This window comes from Cucurbita pepo, chromosome LG19, assembly GCF_002806865.2.
Source record: "Cucurbita pepo subsp. pepo cultivar mu-cu-16 chromosome LG19, ASM280686v2, whole genome shotgun sequence".
Lineage (NCBI taxonomy): Eukaryota > Viridiplantae > Streptophyta > Magnoliopsida > Cucurbitales > Cucurbitaceae > Cucurbita > Cucurbita pepo.
In genome coordinates this window covers 635,216-659,150 of record NC_036656.1, presented here as the reverse complement: position 1 = coordinate 659,150, position 23,935 = coordinate 635,216, and the positions used below count along the sequence as shown (strand labels likewise).

Below are 23,935 nucleotides of genomic sequence, written 5' to 3'. Positions count from 1 at the left end.
ATGAGTTTTGTAACATGAAATTGATGGACTGGAACCATGTATACGAAGGTGATGCATGTCCCGAGTAAGAAAGGAACTGAGATCAAAAGTTAGGTTTTATGTCCCAATACAGCCATGATAGTTTGCATGTGTATGTATTTTCCGACCTCGAGAATGAAGTGGCTAGGTTGATTAAAAGGAAAGCAACCCACATAAGGGGTTACAATTTACCAAAACACCAAGCCATGAACAAGCCATAAGAAACCCATCAATTATACCAAAAAAAGAGACATGGAGAAACTTCCCTTAAATACATAAAACATGAGGCAGCAAAATGCTTTTCTAATTCATTTGGTAAGAGATTACACTTTTTATATTAGCTTGGAAGTTTCACCAAAAGCTTCTTCAGCACTTGGAGCAAACCCCTGCTCTGCTGGCCTAACAAGCTTGTTTTGACTGTACAACAATACATTTACCTCAACACCGCGGCATCGTCCTCGTCCTCGTTCTTATTCTTCCTTCCATATTCGGCCTGTGATTCTCAGCTTCAGCTCTTGCCTTTCCCCTCCTGAAAAATACAGTGCCAGGTTTCTTTGAATGATGAGACCGTCTTGACTGTCACGAACTTTTCGGTGACTGTCGCGGATGCCCCTTGGAATTCCTTGCCATATCAGTTTTCGCCCGTTGCCACCGACTTCCAAACTGTAGCTGAACTTCTTCGCTTCATTATCGTCACCCATGAATCGTAAGAACGCCATGTAAACAGGTGCCATTCCTAGCTGGAATGCCTCAAAATGCAAGCAGAACTGCCTTCCAAAGCAGTTGAAAACCTGCCAATGCAAGGTATTATAAAACATTCAATGTTCAGAAATGGAAGAAAACTGGGTTTATCAGATCGTTATCTAAAAGTTACACATGAAAATTCGAGGTAGAACATTGGTACAAATGTAGCCGTTTATCATAGTTCAGATTTTGCATCTTATCAAAAAGAAATATATATATAGTCAATAGATTTACCACTTGACTCTACTACATATAGTTAATGCTATATGAAGTCGTCACGGCGAGAGAGTAGATTAAAATGCTATATAGAGCAAGCACCTACCGTTAGCATCCATGTGGCGTTTTCGACTTCATGTGGATTTGATTTCACATAGCGATGATTGAAGGTACACCCATCATGCATGTCAACCTTGTGATCATCTTTGAGATGAGCAACAAGAGACTGGATGTCACCCGTGACCGAGCACTCTGATCCAGCATAAGGGCAGTTGTAAGGACGGAATCGACAGTGTTGTTCGTGCTTAAGCTTACTGTAGTAAGGAAAAATGTCTTGACAACCCAAGTTCTGGTATCTGCAAGGGATTTCCAGCGACTCAGCTACCTTCTCCAATGCCAAGCACCTTATATTTCCGAGTTCGTGACGACAGGTTGGGCAAGAGTTGCTAACTCTGATCTTGCAGTTTGAGCACAATGTGTGGCCATTCGGGCACTAAAGTTCAAAAGCCAGTCAAGGAAGTCCGAAACAAAGCAGAAGCAGAAAGTATACACATCTCCATAAGAAAAGAACTTAAGAACCAGCAATAGGGAGAATTTTCCACAGTAGAGTCCAAACCAACCCTCTAATGAATCTATTAGGCTATACGAATTCGAAGTCTATGCCTTCAAAACAGCAGAAATGCACTTACACAAGTAATAATTCTTCAATTCATATGAAAATTCAAGTAAAGATTGAGTTAAAGTAATTGAAGAACAAAAAGACTAAAAAAGTTAAGATCCCTCCAATAACATTTTTTTCTTTTTTGGTTTTCTGTTTTTGAAAATGCTCACTTAATAGATTCTTTCTTTGGTTTGCACACACTAGGAAAACATTTTTAAATTATAAGGCAAATTTCAAAAAACTAAAAACAAGGTTTCTCATTTTTTAAGAAACACCCCAAAATTGTATGGAAATTCAAAATTTAAAAAGAAAAAAAAGATCCTATTTCTTGGATCTTCAGTTTTTCAAAAACATATATTTTTCCATTATGTTACTTATAAAATTCCTGATAAATGTAAAAACAACCTAATAATTTTGAATGATTTATTTTTAAAAATGAAAAGTTGAAGAAAAACTTTGGTTTAAAAAAAAAAAAAAAAAAATATATATATATATATATATATATATTTAGGAACAAGAATTGAAAAAAAATCTTTCTGAACATGTTTCATTTGTTTTCTTTCATGAAAAGAAAGTTCAAGCAATCATATCAAACATGGAAGGTGAAAAACATCAATTCCGATATGCATGAACCTCACGTTACTAAGGAAAACATTCTAAAAAACTCTGCAAAAGAATGAAATTATCAACTTATAAAGATTCTTAATAAATTCTGCACACTACATTCAACCTTAAAACAAACATTTTTGAAGGAGAAACAATTTCCTTAAAGAAAATAACGCCAGCTTTCATCGATTGGATCCAATCATTTAACTTACTCTAAAGCACATTGCATAGTATGGAAGACGCTTTACAGATGAATGCAATTTTAGAAAAGCATGTCTCCATTTGCAAATCTTATGCAACTCACAACAGCATTGCTTAAGCTTAACAAGGCCAGTTTAACCTCAATTGAAAGGTGTGTTTGAGAGCTCTTATAAAAAAAAGTATGGTTAGGAAAAATACTTCTTTACAAGCAATAAAAAGTACTTGAGATCAAATTGCTTTGATGCTTGTTTCTACACTCCTAAAAAGGCTTCCTAAACAAGAACTGAAGCCAAAAACACCCAACAAGTGCATTCTCACACAACCTTTTAAGGTTCATTTGAATTTTTTTCCAAAAGCATTTATGTTGCTCCCAAACACAGTTATTTTGAGTGAAAAGTGCTTTTACCCACGGAATAAGTACTTTTTGTCATGCCAAAAACACTTCCGAGCATAGAATAAATTACATGAGAAAAAGTAAAAGAGAAAAAACAGGGTATACAGACCATACCTGGTAAATTGGAGGGTACATCAGATTTGTGCAGACAGGGCACTCTAGCAATTCTTGCACACCATTGGTTGAATAAACTCCAAGTTTCCCACCCAAACCAAGTGAGGCTTTTGATGTTGTAGGATTATTCTCTGATTTAGATATTGCTATGTCATGACCAGAAACTGAAGGGTGAGAATCTACTTTTTTGCAGGTACTGCTTCCAGGAGCCATGGCTTATTTAAATTTTAATAGAATTCTTTGAGCTATTAACAAAAACTCCTAACTATATGCCAACAATCACCCATCCACAAGTTCAATCCTGTTAAACCACACAAAAAAAAAATGGTATATCAGTAAAGATATTAGGTAGAACGCTTCATGTTGTCTGGAGACTTGCTTACGTAATTTGGGCGAATGTCAAGCGATAATGAAAACTAAATACGATCAACAATGCTTAATAATGTATAGGACTTAGCAACAATCTCATTTTTTTGAAATCCAAACTGATAAATAGTGCCGTGCTATAAGTTCACTAATGCTACAAATTACACAAATCAGAGTTTGAAACCAATCTTTTATAGTACATATGAAATTTATAAAATTACAAATATACAAAGCAAACTCTAATTGTAAAAACATCAAGTTTATACAGCCCACTATTTTGTGCAATCCAAGCTCCGACTTCCAACCCCAAACTTAACCAGTCCAAGCTTATCGAAACTATGAATTTAACATCTTAGCTTAACTTTCGATTGTGCCAAAACACATCCCGGCTTTTATTGGCAAAAAAACTGCTTCAAAACACAGAAAAATTAACTTCATAATATTATTATAAATCGAAATATTAATCATCTCTGGGGACTAAGTTATTCTATAAACTTTCCTGACGCGCAAACAAATGCAGATAACATTTTTCTATTCAATCTTTCTACCCTCCAAACTGCCACCATCACCTGAATCATTATCTTTCTGGATAATGAAAGAACCAGAGGCAAAGTCGAGGACAAAGGAAGATCCAATCTTAAATTCAAATAATTATACAAAAATTATTATTTAAAAAAGCCCTCTAATTTTCTCCATCTTTAATTTTAAAATTGAAAGTGTACATTAAAAATAATAGAAAAAGAGTTAAATGTAAAATTTGACCCCTCATGATTTTCTCCCCAAGAAAAAATAAACAAGAAAAAACGATACAATACCCATTAAAATCAAAGTTTAGCAAGTATAAAGGCGTCCAATCGTGGACACAAAAAGAAACATCCTAAAGTGATTTAACATTATCATTTCGTTTTGGGATGAAAAATAGAAAGGAAAAGTAATAAAGCATGAATGGAAAAATGTATGATGGCATCACCTTCTATAGAAACGGGAAAGTAAAATAACATAAACATACAACAAATTGCAGTTCACATCAAATGCTCGGAAAATTAGAGTGATAAAATCACCTAATGAAATCATTGGCTCATTTGAATCCATCCAGACCAACATAGTAAAACAAACAAACATCAATTTAGAGAATCATACGCCAATCAGATCAAATTTCTCTCAAATTCCAAAGTGATGTGATTAAAACTAACTTACCAACCGAGAAGTCCTCAAAAGAGTCTTGAAATCGAAAAGAAATTAGGCCAGGCAGAGCAAATCCAAGTACCTGTTCCTCCCCTTTAACAAATTACAAATTGATAAACCATTTCCCTATTAGAAAATCAATATCCAAGAACGAAACAAGAATTGCACGAAACCTGAGGAACGAAATAAAACAAGACCTCCATTTACAAGTCTCCAGAAAGAAAAACAGAATACCACGAAAACCAACAACAACAACAGAAGAAAATCTAGAAAATAAAACAAAAACACACATATCCCCAGTTGACAATTCCAAGCGCAATTGCAGAAACAGACGATCAATTCAAATAATAAATTCTGGAGTGGCTCGAAAGTGAAAAAATCGATACGCAAATTAAAAACAAAAAACAGAAATGGAATTCAAAAAGGGATTAAAGAAAAAACAAACCTCCATCCCACGAGAACCGGAACTTGGCTGTGCCTGTATCTTCTCGGATTTGGAATTTGAACAAAAAGCTATGCAATTAATGATTGTTTATGGATGAATCGTTGGAATTGTTCTCACCACCGCTGCGGGTCCGCCATTATAATGGTTTCTCTCTCCCTCTCTCTCTCTCTCTCTCTCTCTCTCATTCTCTTCGGCTTTTTGCCTTTCTTTTTTGTGGGGATGGAGAAAAAACTCCGCTGCCCAAAACGAGGGAGGGAGGAGATAGCTTTTTTTAATAAATAAATTACTTAATTAATTAATTAATTAATTATATCCCTAAATGACTCGACCTCGACCCGAGACGCTTCATGCTTTGATAATATACGTATAGATGGATGTCCAAGATCTCCCGATAATAAAGTCAACTCATGGGTCGATTCTCGATAACCGTGCCCAAACAAGCAGTGAAGACCTACGGTATTTCATGACTTGGGATGACATAACGATGTGTGGGTTCTGTTGTCAAAAACCACGATAATATACGTATTATGAGTCGAGCCAGATTGGAACCTATAACTCGATGGTACAATTTGAACCGTGTTTGTTATTGATTTAAGTATCCATAATTCTAACTTTATCATCGGTTTAAAAAAATATTCTTATTATTTTAAAAGTTGTAATATTGTATTTAATCCTTAAAAATGTTTCAAAACTATTATCAGAGCTGAAAAGTCATTAGAACGTTGAATAAAAGATCTGACACATTTGAATGTCGTTCTTGCATTGCACTCAATTTAAGTAACTATTCTAGTTATCGTCATGTCATTTTAAGTTATCGTGATATCAATTCTATGTCGAACAAATATTCGTAGGTCGTTTATGACATATAGGAAAGCTCGTGCAGCTGCTGCATGGTATGAAAAAATAGATTTATACACTAATGATAGTTTTGAAACGTTTACGAAATATCGAACATATTTTTTTAAACTACAACGATTTCTTATAATTTAGGCGAGCTTTCATGTTCCACCATCTCGAACCCTTATTTTAAGCATGTTTTTATGTTTGGGCCATGAACTCGAACAATAAACTACATATTATATATTTTAAAATGTTTTTGTATCTATTTGTCAAGTGATGATGTTTTTTTATTTATTTTATTTTTGTTTGAATTTATTTATAATAAAAAAACATGTTTGGTAAATTTTTTAAGGCTAAATTATTATAAATTCTTTTAAACAATTTTTTTGGTTCTAAAAAAATATTATAAAAAAAAACATACTCTTATCATTAATTTTGGACGGACGGAAATAATTAATATTTTGTTTCAAAATTATGTAATGAAAAATATCTGATTAAACTAACCTTTCTATTTACTCTCTATAGATCGAAGAAATAGATCTATACGAGAGATAAATTTTTGATTGGTTTCTTTGTTGGGCTCGACTGAGAATCGAATAAAAACGGATCTTTCTTTTGTAGGGTCTGGTTCTTTGTTGTTGGGCTCGATCGATTAAAAATTTATCATTTTATTTTGAGTTTATTCTTTTCGATCCAAAAATAAAATGATATAAAATCGACAATTATTGTAGCTTTAGTCTAAAGATTGAATTTTTTTTTTTGTTAAAAAAAAAAAATACAAACAAGAATCTAAATCCAAGATTTTTCTATGTTGTCAAATCATAAAATGAATAAAAAAAAATAATACTATTTGGTAAATGAAAATAAAATAAAATAATTCTATTTTTTAATCATAAAATATTTATCCATTTTTTTTAAGACAAAAAAAAAAAAAGTATTTATGAATTACGATTCACGTAACGATTTTGATACTTCTGAAGGATATTCTATTTTCTCGTAGCATGCACTCGGTACCCGACAAGTAAATTTTGATTTTCGTTTCTCTTGTACTGATAGGTTAGGAAAAGGGGTACATGTCATGTAAAAGCCCGATATTATCCTCTCTAGACTTTTCCCAAGACTTTTAAAACGCGTCTGATAGGAAAAGGTTTTCACACATTTATAAAGAATGTTTCGTTTCTCTCTCCAATCGATGTGGCATTTGAAACAACTCAAGCCCACCGCTAACAGATATTGTCCTCTTTGGCCTTTCCCATCCGGGCTTTCCCTCAAATTTTTTAAAACGTGTCTACTAGGGAGAGGTTTCCACATGCTTATAATGAATGCTTCGTTTCCTTCTCCAACCGATGAGGGATCTTACAATCCATCTCTCTTCGAGGCCTAGCGTTCTCACTGACACTCGTTCCCCTCTCAAATCGACGTAGAATCTCACATGTCAAGTATTCATTTGAGATCATATCTTGTTAAGATTATTTTGGATGTACAATTCAATTCCGACAGTAATATTTCATTTCAGTTGGAAAATACACTCAGACAAGTTTATAGTAGTAAACTAATATATATGTATGTATGTCTATATATATATATATTATATAAATAAATAAATGGGAAGGAAAGGAGTCGGACATGTCTTCTCCCATGTCAGCTGGCACCGACTATGATGAGCTGAATAAAAGATAATAAATTCTTGTCTTTTTATTATTTTTTTCTTAATATAACAAATCATTTTAATTTATTATTGTTATTATTATTAGTACAATATTAAATGATAATTAATATGTATTAAGCTATTAAAAACTTCAATTTATTACCAACAATGTAAAAATAAATGGAATATTTGGCTAAATATATGGTATATTTGGAAAAAATGAAAATAATTTGTTTTTTTTTTCTTAAATTTAATTTTTCACCATTAATAACATAAACTTATATGGTATAATATTTAGTGAATTGGAGGTTAGACTTTTTTTTTTCTCTTTTAATTTTTTAGATGTTCGGTTGTAATTTTAAAAATATTAATTAATTTATTAAAATTTTTCATATAATCAAAGATGATTTTGAATTATTAACGTGTTTAGGAATTATTTTAGAATAAGTGTAAGACCATGTCGGAATAAACGTAAAGATACTAAAAAAGTTCTTAACACCAAACGATGTACTAAACACACGTAACAATACATAATAGGCATAGAGAATTACTGAGAATGAAGAAGTAAAAACTTATCTTGATTGTCGAAGCTTTGAATAAGAACTTATTCATCCAAAGTCGAGACCATTTTCTGATGTAATTAATGTCAGAAAATGTTAGTATGATTGGTGTTTTAGGCAATTAAAAATATTTGACACTGTTTTTGACTGATTTTACGATAATTAGGAGATGTTGGCTCTTCGGGTAGATTCTAAGCTCAATTTTCTAAATAGATGAAATATCGTTAGTAAATTAGATCACGTAAAGCTAAACATAGGAATGTCCGCCCACAGCAAACTTAGGAGCAGCAAGTTGAGCTTGAAAATTGTAAGCGAACTTATTGGTGGAACTGTTACGAGCTAGGTTAGATGAAATTATTTGATGCATGAATAACACGTATCCTACGACTCTATTTGTGTTATTGTTTATGTCATGATATCTCAATCAATCATGTGATGCATGCACTTTCTTGTACGTTTGAAGTTTTGTGCTATGTTGATATGACCATGTTTATGCCTTGCGATACACCATAATATACCAGTATAGATGAGCGTGAATGAAATACCACAAATATGTATATGTATGTACATCTGGTAAGAAACTTGGTCATGATAAGTATAAAAGTATTATGTGCATTGTCTTATGGACCTCATGCATGTTGTATATCATATAATCATAGATTACTTCTTCAACACGTTATGTGTAGACATGTCCACCACCGTGTATGGATATGTTACTTCTTCAAGCTTAGATGGATATGTTAACGAGCCGAGACCTCTAAAATAACTCATACTTACCAAGGAGATGAAGAAATGGGCTGGTCAGAAATGTAAGCCACAAGAATTTCAAACCAAAAATAAAGTTTTGATCAAGCTAAAACAAAGTTTTGGTCGGGCTAAAACCATAATACTTTCGGTTTCAAAGTAACAAGAATCAATAACCAGTGTAGATTATGAAGAACCAATCAAAGTCATTCAGATAGTTCGAAAGACCTCATGTATTTCTTCTATGAATGAATACTTACCCCGAAACCCTACAATCCCAATCAAGAAGACATCGGATGCAATGAGGTGACATGACCACCTGCCACGATGAAGAATCCTATTGAGAATGATGTGGAAGAGATCCTGGTTGAGGAGACACATTGAATCAGTAAATCAAAGGGAGTTGTATAAGAGTTCACTGTTAATCGAAAAAGAATCCCTAATACTAAGATCGATAAAAAACACATCAAGAAACTAGAAATCAGTCGCAATCCACGATTTTGAGTCCGTTCAAAGTCAAGATGATAGGAATGTGAACCAATTAAGTGCAAAAATATGTCACAATCATGTACCATTCCAAGCAAATATGGGCAACAAAATGTTCATATAAACACATTCTTCATCTATAAGAAGACTCATCTCATTTAGAAAACTTTCAAACATCATACCACTCCTTCATCCAATTTTGCTTTTTTTTTTCTTTTTTTCTTTTTTTCTTGTGTGTTCTCTACATCTCGAAAATAATGAGACAAATTTTTGTTAATCGAAAAAGAATCCCTAATACTAAGATCGATAAAAAACACATCAAGAAACTAGAAATCAGTCGCAATCCACGATTTTGAGTCCGTTCAAAGTCAAGATGATAGGAATGTGAACCAATTAAGTGCAAAAATATGTCACAATCATGTACCATTCCAAGCAAATATGGGCAACAAAATGTTCATATAAACACATTCTTCATCTATAAGAAGACTCATCTCATTTAGAAAACTTTCAAACATCATACCACTCCTTCATCCAATTTTGCTTTTTTTTTTCTTTTTTTCTTTTTTTCTTGTGTGTTCTCTACATCTCGAAAATAATGAGACAAATTTTGGGAGCAATCAACTACATTAAAAAAAAAAAAATAATAATAAAAAAAATAAAAAAAAAATAAAAGAAAAGAAAATTTATTATGTAAGAAGTACTGTAAAATTCCATTAAAAAAAAAAAAAATTAATATGAAGATAGGGACTAGAAACTCGAAAACAGTCCCCTCATATATCATCTTGCTCCCATTCAGAAGAACGAGAACCTCATGCCATTGCTTGCTGCAAACAAGTTGTATTCTTCAATGGCAGTTTCCTTCTTATTGAAAGCATGGACATCGTCAACAACATCCGCTGCTTCGTTATTTCTCGAAAAATCCCCGACAATATCGTCTTCCTTGGAAGGCATGGGGTTTAAGTTACCTCCTGTTGAAAATGCAACAGGCCCTCCAAAATGGAACAATGAAAAGCTTGAGCTATCCTTTGGGAATATGGAAGTGTCGTTTTGCTTGCGATCTCTGCCTGGTGGTGAACTGATTGCGTATGGGAGTCCAGTGGTACCGATGATGTCGGGATTAGCTACAACATCTGAGCTTTCTGATATGGGGACCTGACTTCGTTCTTCAGTATATACACCATTGTTGGCTTTGGAAGCTGGCTGATAAATAGGAACCGGGCTCGGGTTGAAGACGGGAGCAGCTAGATGATGCAAATGGCCATACTGCATACAGAAGCGTGGGTTATCACTTAAACCATACCCAAGAGGATTGGCATACAGACAGGGATTTGAATAGGAGAAAGGTATTATCCCATTAGTAGCATGAGCTGCTGCTGCAGGCCATGAAACTGAGTTTTGATGGTAATAACCCATCGCTGGAGAAACCTGAAACACTGGAAAGTGAATATTTTGAGTTTGATTCTGAGTTGGAGGAAGTGTCACTTGACATGGGGAGGAGTCCAAACTAACAGCAGAGAATCCTGCTTCGAAGTCCCGGGGAACTCGGTTCGGTGCATTTCCTTGAACTTTACATCCCTCGATCTCTTGCGAAAGACCGGAATGGTTCCTGATCCCCAAGGCATCAACTTCAACTACTTTATCCATCCTTGTCTCACGATGTTCAGAGAAGCCATTCTGAATGGATGCTGAAGATTCTTTTCCTTCTGAGTGATGACTAGCATCTTCGGAGTCCGATGTGGACAACGATTCCAGATTTCCATGGTTCAAGCAGATATTATTACTGTCTCCTTCACTCGGGCATGATGAGCAGCTATCAGAATTTAAAGACCTAGTTCCTACTCGGTTATTAGTCCCACTCGATGTCAATGTCGTGTCTGTTGAATTTACCGAACGCTTTGTTACCTCGCATGCATCTTCTTCTATGTTTTTATGATCCTTCCATTCGAGTCCATTTTGGGAGACTTCATCTGATTCAACACCAGAGGTCGACTCAGTCGAATTACTCTCTTCTTGATCAACTGTACTCGAAGTAACAGCAACTTCACCCCTACAGGCATCATGCCCCGACTTCACAAGGTCAAAATCGGGTTCAACATTAAACTTACAAGTTGAAGACTTCATTGCTACATTTGAATCTGAGTTACTTCTAGGATATTTCTTCTGTGATTCCATGGGCTCCCAAACTTTCTTTGAATAAACGTAATCTTTACCAGGAGAATTGTTTTTGTTTTTCAGTCTTCCACCATCACGAGAATGATCTCCATAGCTGTACCTGCTAGAATGAGAACACTGCTTGGACATATCAAATGACGATTCTGATGTGCTCGCAGATTTGACATCTCGATTAACTCTAACTGAAGAAACAAACGCCTCCGCCTTTTTGTTTAATTCATTATTTTGGTTACAGATGCAGGAACGGTAGTCGTAAGATACCCGGTTGTTGGAAGAGTGCGACTTTTCATTGAACTTAGAGATGTGTCGACCATATGCCTTTAATGAATTTGTTCTTAGTTTCCTGTTTGATCCATTCATGGTCCTCGAAGGAGTCTCCAAACTATCACCATAATATCTTTGCTCAGATCTGCTAGCCCCTGCCCCATTTTCGGAAACTGAAAATCGTCGCCTCTCAGACCACTTGGAAGAATGATCTTGAACTTCCTTTGGAAATTTTAATCTCCAGCGAGAAAACTTTGATGAATCAACCATGAAAGGTTCATTTCCATCATTCCCATCAGTAGGTTTCCCGGCAAGGCCATCATCATATGAACTTTGCACTTCTGAAACAATGGATTCATTTAAAAATTGCTCGTCCAGAGTATCAGAGGATTCAGGAATGCTGGCATCACATGTTTCATCGACAGAGATGGAATTTTGCTCCAAAACACATGGGGATAAGTCCTCTAAGATATCAGAATGAGAACATACTTCAGCTGATTCAGAACTTATCTTATCTTTATCCTTTTCCTTCCCTTTTAATCTTTCTTTTCTTCGGAGCTTCTTCTCTCGTTCTTTTGTCCTTTTCCGCTCTTTGCGTTCCTTTTCTTCACGCTTTTCCTTCTCTTCTTCTTCAAGAAGTTTCATCTGAAGCAAAATTCACATAGGTTAGAAGTAAAGAGAAATCTCGATTCTTGTAAATGGATTTGTGAGTAATGACATAGCCTCGCTTGAAACCTGCTTTTCTAGAGTAATGATTTCTTTGCATGCTATGTGAACTCGTTCTTCCAATAATTTTAGTGCAAGACAAACAAAAATGCTATGAGCATTTTGGCGAGCTGTTCCTTCTCTGAATGCTTTTTCAACCTGACAAAGACCACAAAGTATAAGAATAAAAACAATCCACAATTCCCTAGGGAAAACTTGGATCAGTTCTGGTATCAAATTTTGCAATGCAATCTAAATAAACTATCATTGGGGAAGTTCCTTGGACTGTGAGGAGAAGACAAAACAAAAGAACTTTGAGCTTTCAATCAGATTTTAATAAGCAGATGGGCAAATCCAACAAGCAAAAATTCAAAAGGTCCTTTTTTTTTTTTTTCTTTTTTCTTATAAGAACATCGAGTAACGCACAACCGAAAGGGCAGAGACAACAACTTAAAGGCTTGGGGGATGAGGGAGCCCCCACCCAAGGAACTACTTACAATTACCTAGCCAGTCCGAAATAATCATGGATAGAGGTAGATGATAAAAGAATTTTTTATAGCTATGACACCACCAAGAGGTATTTAACTGTACACAATCCCAAAAAAACTCAAAAAGACGAAGACTTATCTTCAAAAGGCCTTCTATTACTCTCCAGCCATAAACTCCACAAAAGAGCTCTAGAAGCAAACCCCGAAAGGATCCCAGCTTTGTCTTTCAGCTTCCAACCACCCAATGATTCCCACAACCAACCATCCACCTTATTGGGAAGAGAAGGTACGAAGAAAAAAAATCCAGCAGCTTAAGTCAACCACGTCTAGCAAAAGGGCAAAGCAGAAAAAGACGGTCTGCAAATTCCTCACTGCACCAGGACAGGGTACAAACCAAAAACCCAAGAACAAGAGAAAAACTCCTCCTTTAGAGACTTTCGTGCATACTCAGACTTCTATGTGCCAACGACAGAAGGAAGATCTTCACCTTCTTGGGGAGAAATCCCAAATTAACTTCGACAAAGAGCCACATTAAGGCCGGTCTTCGGTTCTCAATCTAAAGAAGAGGGATTTGGTTGAAAAACAGCCCAAGGGATCAAGAGAAATTCGGTCGAAAAAGAACCCGAGGGATCAAGAGAAATTTCTTTCAAATAAGAGATGTATCAATCATTTAGGAAACAACAGAATAACTCTCCACTGCACTTATCCATTGTTCTACACCCGCAATTGATTGCTTGATGGCCTTCAAGTAATAGATATTTATATATTACTTCATAACAAAATATTTTTTTTTATTAAACTGTATAATATCCCAAATTACATAGATATATAATTAAATTTCTAAATAAATAGATCAGTATACTTTAAACTTTAATGTAGTTAAATACAAAATTTAAACTCTAGAGTGTTGAATGCTCATTTCCATGTATTACAAATGAATACAACAACCAAATATCTCTAAACATAAAAAATGTTAAGTGTAATTCAAAAACAGCTACATAATGATGCTGAACATTTATATTTCATTCTGGATGCTAAATATCCAAAGATGTTGGATTTTTTAGAATCCCAACAAACTAATTGACTTACTAGTATACCACAGCAAAGTTCAACGTTGAAGTTAGTTTAAATGTTTTGAGAATTTCTCCTATCTTTCTTCTCCCTAATCCTCTCCAATTCTCCGTGTCTTGCACTGACTCATTTCTTGAATCCACTCTATCTCGGGTAAAACAAACTATTTGAACTGACTAACATAATCTTCACTATTTTCTGAAAGTCTTGGAAGAAATTAACTGCAAATTAGACATCTTTTCTACATCTCATTAAATAAAATCGAAAAGATTTGGAAAACCAAAAACAAAAACAAAAGAAAAAATACAATCACACACACACACACACACGTATAAAGAATCTCATTTAAAAATAATGGAAAACGTTTCATCTGATTCTATAGATGCAGACATTTAACTTTTAGCTGGTTTTTCCTTGTACCAATGTGCCTATCTGGTAATTATATCCCTGGTGCTTAATGAAATTTCTTACAACAAGAACATGAGATCTGTACTATAGAAAGAACAATATCTCAAATGCAAATTAGCTAGAAGCACAGGCCGAAAAGGTTGCAAACAACATACCTGTTCTTTAAAGATAACAGTTGCAGCATCCAAAAGAAACTCCCGAGCAAGTTCTGGACTCTTCGCATGCTTTTGAGGACGAGAGCAATCTCCATCCAAATCATTTGCGTCCTTATCCATCGAATCATCCTCCTAAAAGCCAAAAAATTCAGAGAACCAATTAGAGTTGCCAAGATTTAGAAGAGGAAACTTTTTCTTTTTTTACAACAGAAAAGGAAATATTTGTCACCTCACAAAGAATTTTAAGTTCGTGAAATATAATATTGCATACGAATATCGGGCAAAATTCTAAGCAGGCATAAAATCCTAGAGAGACAATTACAAGAAAGAGAACAACCTCCTCCTCTTCAGCCTCTTCAGCATGCTCAAAAAACCTCCTAATATTTTCCCCTCTAGTGATTGTAACAAATCCATCACCAACTATAAGTCTTCGATGAACACATTGTTGACCTTTTAATGCATGAGCTTTCACTGATAGCTCTGTGCAGCGTCCATCTAATTTCCAAGCTCTGAGGGTGATAAAGCATGAATTCAAACCACCAAGATCTAGGCCATTCATTTTGACACTTCCGTTCATGCCAACATTTTCAAATTCCAGAATGTCAGATTTTCCTTCTCCTGATCCAACAGCCCACTCAAAATAATGATATGTCTCCACGGAGTCAGCAAAGGTTTGATGCCAATCGGCCTGGATTGTATCATCTGAGACCTGAGACAATAGCAAATATAATTTCGTTCATGCCAATTGCAACAAGCACGCGTTCTTGAAAAACCTCACAGGGTCTACATAGTCATCATGTCTCGATTCATATTCATCCAAAAGTTAAAATTATAATCCATGATGGTAGAAGAGCGCTTAAAGTTGAAGATAAGTGCAAGGATGCACCTCGTAATGAAAAGCCATATCTGCAACACAAAACCAACTAGTGCAGCAAGGCTCTCTCCTCATGCGCTTCAGTTCCTTCAGCTCCTTGAACTCACGGATCACATTTCTTCTGCAATCTCTACAAAACCTCTTGCTGTCAAACCTGAAAGAATCAATATAATGTAAGAAGCAAAAAACTAATAATTACAAGGCAAGAAAAATGCAGACAAGAGAACTTAACATAAGGATAGATACACAAAGTATTGCTTGCCTTATTAGAATAAATCAGGCATGTTTCCAATATTCCTCAATTACTATGATAATCTGAAATAATATTTAAATTTGTTCAACTAAGTGAAAAACGTAGTAAGTAGAACGATTTTTACAAGACTTTTGAGGTTTCACCTTGAGGCACACTTCAAAATTAGGCTCATATTTTTAGGTTCGATTCTTATGCATCATTGGATTAGAGGAGGCTATGTCCTGTAAAGAAAAGGCTTATGGTTCCATGAGTTGCACCAAGCAGGCAGAAAGACTAAAATGATTAGTAAAATAATATTAATTTGTTATATCCTCCATTTCACATTTATATAAATGAACAACTTGGCAGAATTATTATAGTAGACCATCTATTTTGAATTCTTTACCAAAGCGACTTTTAATACTAGAAGAAGAAAAAAAAAACCTCCAAAAGAGATTGAAACCACAACCGTTCATTACATAGATGCTACAAACTATATCCTTCTACAGTTCCCCTTTCTCCAAAGGAAATCTCCAGTGCAATTTATCAGGCAAAGTCTCGTAATTTCTTTTCCTCCATCCAAATGAAGTCCATCAAAATTATTTCAGGTTACTACTTTCTTTGGATAAAAAATGTAGATCTATAACGTTGGGAGTTTAGAAAGCACCAGCATCATCCAAAGTCAGGCATCCTCCCTTTCAAGGATTGAAATTCTTCCACATTTCTTTGCCCCGTTTGCTTCCTCTCACAGGTCCATCCAACCTTTTCAGAACTCTTAACATCAGCTGGGTGTTTCATAAGCCCTTTTTTGGGAAAATTCTAGTATTTTGTAGTAGAATTAGGTGGTAGCACTTTTGTGAAGATTGTGGTATGAAAGAAACAAAAGGACTTTGTAGGCAAGTGACTCTACTATTCTTGATGGTTTTGGGGATCAAGTTAAATTGTTTTTGTCTGTTTGGTGGATTTCTAAAAGGTGGATTTCAAGAATTACAAGACTAAAATTTAATATGATGCCTATCCATTTCGCAAGAAGAGCTGAATTCCTTTGTGATATATTATCAACTCCCAAACTTCCTAATGCGAAGGATTTTACAGTTTTCCTCAAATTGATGTTGTGCATTCCTCCATTAAGTTGAGATCCTTCCCAAAGAAAATCTCTTAAAATATTTTCCATGATTTGAACCAATTTTTATGGCATCAAATAAGATAGATAATAAATAGGCATCATATTAGATAGAGTTGCTTCAATGAGAGTATCCATCCTCTAGATATATATGAATGCAGCCAATTGTTTAGCTTCTGTCGAATTCTCTCTAATGTGGGCTCCCAGAAGAGAAATTCTAGGATTACTCCCAAAGGAAGATCCAAGTATGAAGCAGGCCACAACCCCTTTTTGCAACCAAAAGTGATGGTTAATTCATCCAAAACCGCATCTTCAACATTGACCCACAAAACTTCAGTTTTTTCTATAATCAATGTTTAGACAAGTTGCCCGTTCAGGGATAGTGACAATATCAAACAATTGCAACGGGATCCATAGAGAAGAAAAGTAGTGTGTAGAAATTGGAGGTGATTCATGAGAAGATAGAATTGACCTATTCCATTCACCTAGATCAGACCCATTGCTGCCCCATGGCATAAAAGCCTACTTAGAAAACCAGCCACAATGATGAAAGAGGAAAGGTGAGAGCGGATCTCCATGCCTTGAACCTCGTGGGAATTATTTTACCATTGGGTCTCCCCTTGATGATGATTGAGTAATTAGCACTTGATATACAACCTCAAATCCATTTTCTCCACTGTGCACCAGATCCTTTCTCTCTAGGGATCACATCAAGGAAGACCCAGCCAACCTGATCAAACGCAATAAGACCAAGAAGGTAGTTCCAAAAATCTTTAGCTTATAGAAACACCAGTGCACAAAGAGAAACATTAAACTTGGCAAAAGCTCACACCTCTTCCCACAACCTCTCTAACTCTCAAAAAATTTCTCACTCCTCACTAACCAAAATGGTCCATAAATTAGCAAAGNGAAAAAAAAAAAAAAAAAAAAAAAAACCAGCGTGCCAAAGAGTATGGCCCTTAACTCAAAAGGTTAGGTGGAACAAAACGTCCTCCATCATAAGACAAGACAACAATCCTTGTTTCAAGCCATGCACATACCAAATGTCTCCAAAAGGAGTCCTAAACCATGAGAGAAACATGCATCTTTAAAGGATATGGCATAAATCTTCATATGCCTTGCTACATAGAGTCTACCACTGTGACCCTAATGAAGGAAAAAAGAAGAACCACTGAATACGATCCATAGTGTTGATTCTCCCATGTAAGACCTGCGATGCAAAAAGTTTAACCTTTTTGGAAATGATTAGCTTCCACACCGAGGAAAATAAAAAGGAAAAAAATTGTGCATAGTGGTTTCTAGAAGGGTAAGAAATGAACGACAAGAAACTCTTTAAAGGGATTGGGAAGCCAAACACCAATATCACTACTACCCAAGGTAAGACTAAGTTTCCCAACAGAGAGAGGAATGCAAACACATCCCACACCTCCCTATCTAATGACAGCAGCAAAAACTTTAATTAAACGCATAAGAATTTTCGAAGTACGAAATGATTGATGCCACAAGACAAATCCTCAAAGAGGAGAGGTAGAGGTAGTACAAACAAGATGAAAAATACTTATGGGACTATCAAACCATTGAGCTTTCCTAGAAATAAGTTCTTAAGTTGTTCCCCACAAAGCATTTTAACAAATTTACAGAAGGGACCATCTAAAGAGAGAACTTTCTAGGGGTTTTTGAACGTCTTTAAAATCCCCAACTGAGTTCCATTCAAAAAGATGAGGACTACACTAACTAGCTATGACCTTATAACATAAAGCGTTCAACTCCAAAGATAAACATCACAACCATTTAGTCAAAAAGCCTCTCATTACAAAATCCCATATTGCCTATGCCCAGCACTCCAAGGTCAACCGGCCTTGGCATTACCTCCCAACCAATCAAATCGAGACTTCCACCCTCCTCATCCCCCTCCAACAAGAAATCATTCAACAACTTCACTTAGCTTTTATGATCAAAAATAGGAATTCTAAACACAAACAAGTAGTTTATTAATTACATAACCCATGGTTGTTTATTCTAGATTCACCTTCAATCCTAATGCCATCTCAAAAGTCTTAACCACTTTTAAAGAGATTGTCAATCACACTTCAATCATCCTCACCTAAAAAAAATGTATTATCAACAAACTGCAAATGAGTTAGGAATGTTCTCCCCTTCCTACACAAAAGCCCTACGAGATTCTTATCCTCCTCACTTGAAGAAATAACTAGTTTAAGACATGGTGCTCAGTGAACCGTACAACGATTATTACTAATGAACTATCTCTCTAGGGATTGTGAAAGATGTTCCACAAGAAATATTTTTATTATTGTTTTTCTTAACAAGAAACAAAACTAATCATTAAGGGAATGAAAAGAGACTAATGCTCAAAGATACAAACTCCACTAGGCTAAGGAGTGAAAATAAGAAAACAATAAAAGAAAGGGAATAAAAGGAAACAAACAAGTAAGCAAAATAACCTAAAATGGATATACAAAGGCATTCCAATCGAGGCAAATATCCTAAGTGAAAAACCAACAAAAATCTTTGATAAAGAATTCCAACAGGTTTCGAGATGAGCGTAATCAATCTTTCGAACCAAGAAAGATTCTTGCCACGAAAAATTCTTTGATTCTTTCCATCCATGATTCCCAAAAAAATAGCTTTCGCCACATTGACCCAAATTAGATTGGCCTTAGTATTCAAAGAAGGGTCAATAAGTAATAAGTTATTGATTGATCCAAATTCTCCAAAAAGTGGATCCCGCTCAAATAGCTCCAAATAAATTAAATATATACATCAATGTACAAAAGCATCTTATTCCACTACAATAAAGCACTTTTTCACAGTGAAATGTAAATGTTCTATATTAATGGATTTGGTTCCATAACCATGGGTAAGTCAAAATACAAACAGTCAGCTATAAGTTAGAAGTACTCAAATTTGTACAATTCTTTCTAGGTTGCGAACCTCCAAATTATGACGTTCAATACTTGCAAAAAAAACTCCAATTGCTTTTAGTGCAAATCCAAACTTATTGTGGATTCGTACCTTTTAATTCTCTCAAGCAATATCCTTGCTCAAATAAAGACCTTTCTTCTGTCCATCGAGGAGAATATTAGAAGCTATGTTATTCTTTTATGTCCAAGAATCTCCCAAATCTACCCTCTTGGCATCTAACTCGACAATTTTCTTTTGAGATCATCAAGGGGTGGAGATTCAAGCATGTGACCTTTAGGAAAAATGTATTAATGTCTTAACCAGTTGAACTATGTTTAGGTTGGCATAAAATCTACAATTCTTGATAGTTAGAAAACTTAAGATTTTTAATATCTTAGGGAGCAAGGAGTTTTTAACCAATGAGAGCAAAATACACAACCTGGATGTTGCTTGGCTTGTAAACCATATAATTTACTTGAGCTATAGGTTCTCTAACTGAAAATTATATCTATTCAACAAATCTAGACAGCAGAATTCTAGACTAGCTTGAATCTTCAAAATGCAGATAAAAGATTACTAAAAAAGATGCAAACAAAAATCAGATTCATCCTTACCAAGAAATCAACCTTTTATTTGTTTATGTTAGTTTACTCCAAAATGTGTTCATGATACTTCATATCTCTAAAGGTCACATTATCTTCTCAAATCTCCATCAAGCCTCAACTATCATATTTTCCTTCCATTTATTTAAATGCAATGCATGAAACAAGGGATGAGCATTTGCTAGAGACCTGTACATTAGTCTCTCAATAAAATCTTCTTCTTTCATCCTTAGAAGAGATTGTCGAGTTTCTTCTCCTAATGCTGACCAGAAATCCACCAATGTATCACAAGAAAGCCTAGCAGTGTGCAGGGCGCATGTTTCCCTTGTACCATGTCCCCTGCCATAGCCCGCTGTTCCTTGACTTATCCAGCCTCGACCTCCCCCACCACAAGCATCAGGATAAAGCAATTCACGCTCTCGCTCCCTAGCTCGTGCACTGTCAAATACCTGTTCCAAAGAAAACCTTAACCATTAAATATGACTTAATATGTTGTGCTTAACAGCTAAGAAAACTAAAAATAAGCACTTACATTTTGGAGACCCAGGAAAGACTTTGAATACAAATAGCAGCCCAAAAGTGTCAGCAACCCCTCGCGCGTTGTGGTCAAACCACCCCAAGGATGGACAGATGGGTCTTGAATTTCATCATGAAACCCATTAACTGCCAATGACCCATCGCAAGTTTGACTTTTTGAACCCCCTAATCTGTTGCAAGTGTGATTCACACATGTGTTTCCTTGTTGTAAAGACTTCCCATACATGACAATCTGCAAAAATCCTTCAAGCAGCAAACCATTACATCGAGAGCAGTACATATTCTTACGAGCTTGCTCAAAGAGAGTTTGCTTGTCAATTCTCAGGAGTTTCTGCCTAGCTTGGGGCAGCAGTTCACTCCAAAACTACATTGAGAGTAAACACATCTTTATCAGTCAATGGTCAGTTCATGACATAAGTTCTAAGAAATGCGGGAATTAGATCATACTTATTCCAACTAACGACTCAAATGTCATAATTAAACAATGTGATACTTTAGTTCCCTACAAAGCAGATTTGCTGGTCACAGGGAGCAACATGTAGAGGAAAAATACGAAAATTCGGTAACTGTATTTTGAGTAAAAGATGAAAGGTCTAAAGTGTTGAACTCGCACATCTAAAATGCTAGACACTCCTTCCCTAGATTACATCGGCAGCAGTAGTAAATCCAGAGTTCTATGAAGTATAATTCGGGAAAAAATACAGAGCAGGAAAGTGATCTAATCTAGTGCCAATTATTCCTATAAAAAAAATGATGAAACGAAAACTGGAATTAAATCGTCTGGCAACGAAAGAAATGAATACCTTCTGGAGCTGAACGTAGCTAACATCGTCGCGATGCTGGGACCAAAAGCCATTGGCGGAGAGCGAGTATACAGCCGATGACCCACCATTTAAATGGTCATTTTTTTGCGTTAACCCAGGCATCTTTCAAACTCTCATAGTTACATTTCTCAATTCTTCCATTGTCTCACAACCCGAAATCAACCCAATCTGATCGGGAGGCAAAAAGCAAGCCAAGATGGAATAGCAGCTAAGAATTACAATCGCAACAGGTAATTAGAAGAAAAAAACAAATACTAACAGATCGTCGGCGGATCGAAATAACGCCGTCCTCCTGAAGCAAATCTGGTGAAGAGTAGGAGAGGATTGATTATATCGAATAGGATTGGATTCGATTGGACTGGAATGAAATAGCATAATATAAACGGAATTGAAGGGACATCAAGATTCAAGAAGAGAAAACGGATGTAGGGGTTTCTGGTTGATGACGATGGATTTGGGTGCTACGATTATATTGCAGNAAAAAAAAAAAAAAAAAAAAAAAAAAAAAAATGAGGCCTGCGTAGAAATAAGAAAGAAACTGTTATATCACTAATTAGCCGAATTATATATATATATATTGTTAAATTTAACTTAACTTTACAAAAATTATATATTTAATTTATTAACCTTTAAAAAATTTTAATTCAACTTTATTTTTAATAAGTTGTTCGAGTAAATTTAAAGTTGACGTGGATTGTTATAGGTTAATATAGCCCGTATATATGGCAGGAGCATATACTAATTGAGTTAGGTCGAGTTGAGAATTTTTTAATCAATATGTAGGGAGTATATGATTTAGTTGAGTCTAGAATTTTTAGATCGGTTGCGTTGGAAACCCAAATAACTCCAAATTTGTTTCACAACCTAGGGCGGCCCAACCCAACCCAACCCTCTATTTTTGGGTTAGGTTAGGTTTATGGTTGTGGGTGAGGCGAGGAGATGCATTTGCAAAGTGTGTTTGCGTCTAGTAGTGATCGTAAGGAGTTGCGTCTATGAGGGGTATCTTATTTGCATATGGCGGCGATGGCGAGGGCGAGGAGTGTGGCTGACAGCATGGGCAAAGGCGAGGTGATGAGCTGTGTCTGGTTTATGAGGGCGAGGAGTTGCATGCATGTGTGTGTGGGCGTGCTTTGTTTTAAATATATATATTTTGGACCAGGTCGGAAAATTGACCAAAACCTTTGGCTAATGAACTTCTAACTTGAACTTAACTAGTTTGGTTCTAGAAAATTAACCCAATGAAACTCAACCCTTATTATTCAAGTTGGGTTGATTGAGTTTTTTCGAGTTTTTTAGTTCGACGTACACCCTTAACAATATAACGAAAATCGACTCAAAACCTTTCTAGTTTTCATATACCACGAGTTTCATAGCACAAAATGCTGAAATCGTCTTATAGCATTTTATCCACGGATTTAGAATAAGTGAGAACCTAAGTTTATTTGAAAAGAAACTGTTGAGATATGATTCAAAGTATTCAAAATGAAGATATGATTTGAAGTAGTTGAGATATGATTCAAATATTCAAACTACCAAGATTTTAGGAGATCGTTAGTAGATTTGAATTTATTTAGATTTGCATGATTTACTATTTCTAGTATAGTGTATTAGCTATAAATACTGTAATTGTGTAACCCTCTAAGCATCAAGTCAGTAGACGTTTAGATTTGCATGATTTACTATTTCTAGTATAGTGTATTAGCTATAAATACTGTAATTGTGTAACCCTCTAAGCATCAAGTCAGTAGACGTTAATAGAGCATTGCAGCTTCTATCTATTCTCATCTATTCCTGTCTATTCCTATATCCCTTTTTTCCAACCAATGTGGTATCAGAGCCAAGTTCGTTCAACATGAGGCGAGTGATTATTTTCTTTTCCAAAACAAAAATGGCAGTAGTTGGTTTTTCTTTCTTTACACCGTTGTTGCCAATCTTTAATGGTGAGAAGTATGAGTGGTGGAGCATCAAGATGAAGACCTTGCTCAGATCGCAGGAGCTATGGGACTTGGTGGAGTACGGGTTCGTTGATATATCAGAACCCACAATTGAAGAAAAGGAGACACTAAGCGAAACCAAGAAAAATGATGTCAACGCTCTATTCATTATTCAGCAAGCAGTTCATGAGACTATCTTTTCACGAATTACAGTAGCAACCACATCAAAGTAAGCATGGTCAATTCTACAGAAGGAGTTTCAGGGAGATTCAAAAGTCATAACAGTGAAATTTCAATCTTTAAGACGTGATTTTGAAACTCTGCTCATGATGAATAGCGAAACAATTGCTGATTTTTTGTCCAGAACAATGGCAATAGTCAGTCAGATGCGTACCT

General features: G+C 35.4%; 2 protein-coding genes across 4 annotated transcripts; both read right to left on the bottom strand.

The window, feature by feature from the left end:
• Positions 1 to 225: 225 nt before the first annotated feature.
• Positions 226 to 5,177, bottom strand: LOC111781893 (E3 ubiquitin-protein ligase SINAT2-like). Of its 2 annotated transcripts, none has more exons than XM_023662624.1 (5): positions 4,951 to 5,177; positions 4,518 to 4,598; positions 2,955 to 3,255; positions 1,085 to 1,471; positions 226 to 809 (listed from the first exon to the last, which is right to left on the bottom strand). In XM_023662624.1, exons 3-5 carry the CDS (start codon positions 3,165 to 3,167, stop codon positions 489 to 491), a joined length of 921 nt encoding a protein of 306 aa, XP_023518392.1. In that variant the 5' UTR covers positions 3,168 to 3,255; positions 4,518 to 4,598; positions 4,951 to 5,177; the 3' UTR covers positions 226 to 488. The 2 variants fall into 2 exon arrangements, with proteins under 2 accessions (XP_023518392.1, XP_023518393.1); XM_023662625.1 differs by having other exon boundaries at positions 4,518 to 4,587.
• A 4,527-nt stretch (positions 5,178 to 9,704) lies between these two features.
• On the bottom strand, positions 9,705 to 22,095 carry LOC111781381. 2 transcript variants are annotated; one of them, XM_023661939.1, is made up of 9 exons: positions 21,865 to 22,095; positions 21,585 to 21,773; positions 20,777 to 21,145; positions 20,434 to 20,693; positions 15,378 to 15,519; positions 14,829 to 15,200; positions 14,492 to 14,623; positions 12,400 to 12,528; positions 9,705 to 12,309 (listed from the first exon to the last, which is right to left on the bottom strand). In XM_023661939.1, the coding sequence occupies exons 2-9, from the start codon at positions 21,705 to 21,707 to the stop codon at positions 10,021 to 10,023; spliced, it is 3,816 nt and encodes a 1,271-aa protein (XP_023517707.1). In that variant the 5' UTR covers positions 21,708 to 21,773; positions 21,865 to 22,095; the 3' UTR covers positions 9,705 to 10,020. The 2 variants fall into 2 exon arrangements, with proteins under 2 accessions (XP_023517707.1, XP_023517706.1); XM_023661938.1 differs by having other exon boundaries at positions 21,585 to 22,095.
• Between the last annotated feature and the right edge of the window lie 1,840 nt (positions 22,096 to 23,935).

Coding starts and splice junctions, on each gene's coding strand:
- LOC111781893 (XM_023662624.1), bottom strand. CDS start 3,167: ATGGCTCCTGGAAGCAGTACCTGCAAAAAAGTAGATTCTCACCCTTCA. Junction 1,472..2,954: donor TGTACCCTCCAATTTACCAG/GTATGGTCTGTA, acceptor TTTGAACTTTAG/TGCCCGAATGGCCACACATT. Junction 810..1,084: donor ACGCCACATGGATGCTAACG/GTAGGTGCTTGC, acceptor TTGCATTGGCAG/GTTTTCAACTGCTTTGGAAG.
- LOC111781381 (XM_023661938.1), bottom strand. CDS start 21,707: ATGCCTGGGTTAACGCAAAAAAATGACCATTTAAATGGTGGGTCATCG. Junction 15,520..20,433: donor ATTGAGAGACTAATGTACAG/GTCTCTAGCAAA, acceptor TGATTCTTTCAG/GTTTGACAGCAAGAGGTTTT. Junction 12,529..14,491: donor CTGTTATCTTTAAAGAACAG/GTATGTTGTTTG, acceptor GGTCTTTGTCAG/GTTGAAAAAGCATTCAGAGA.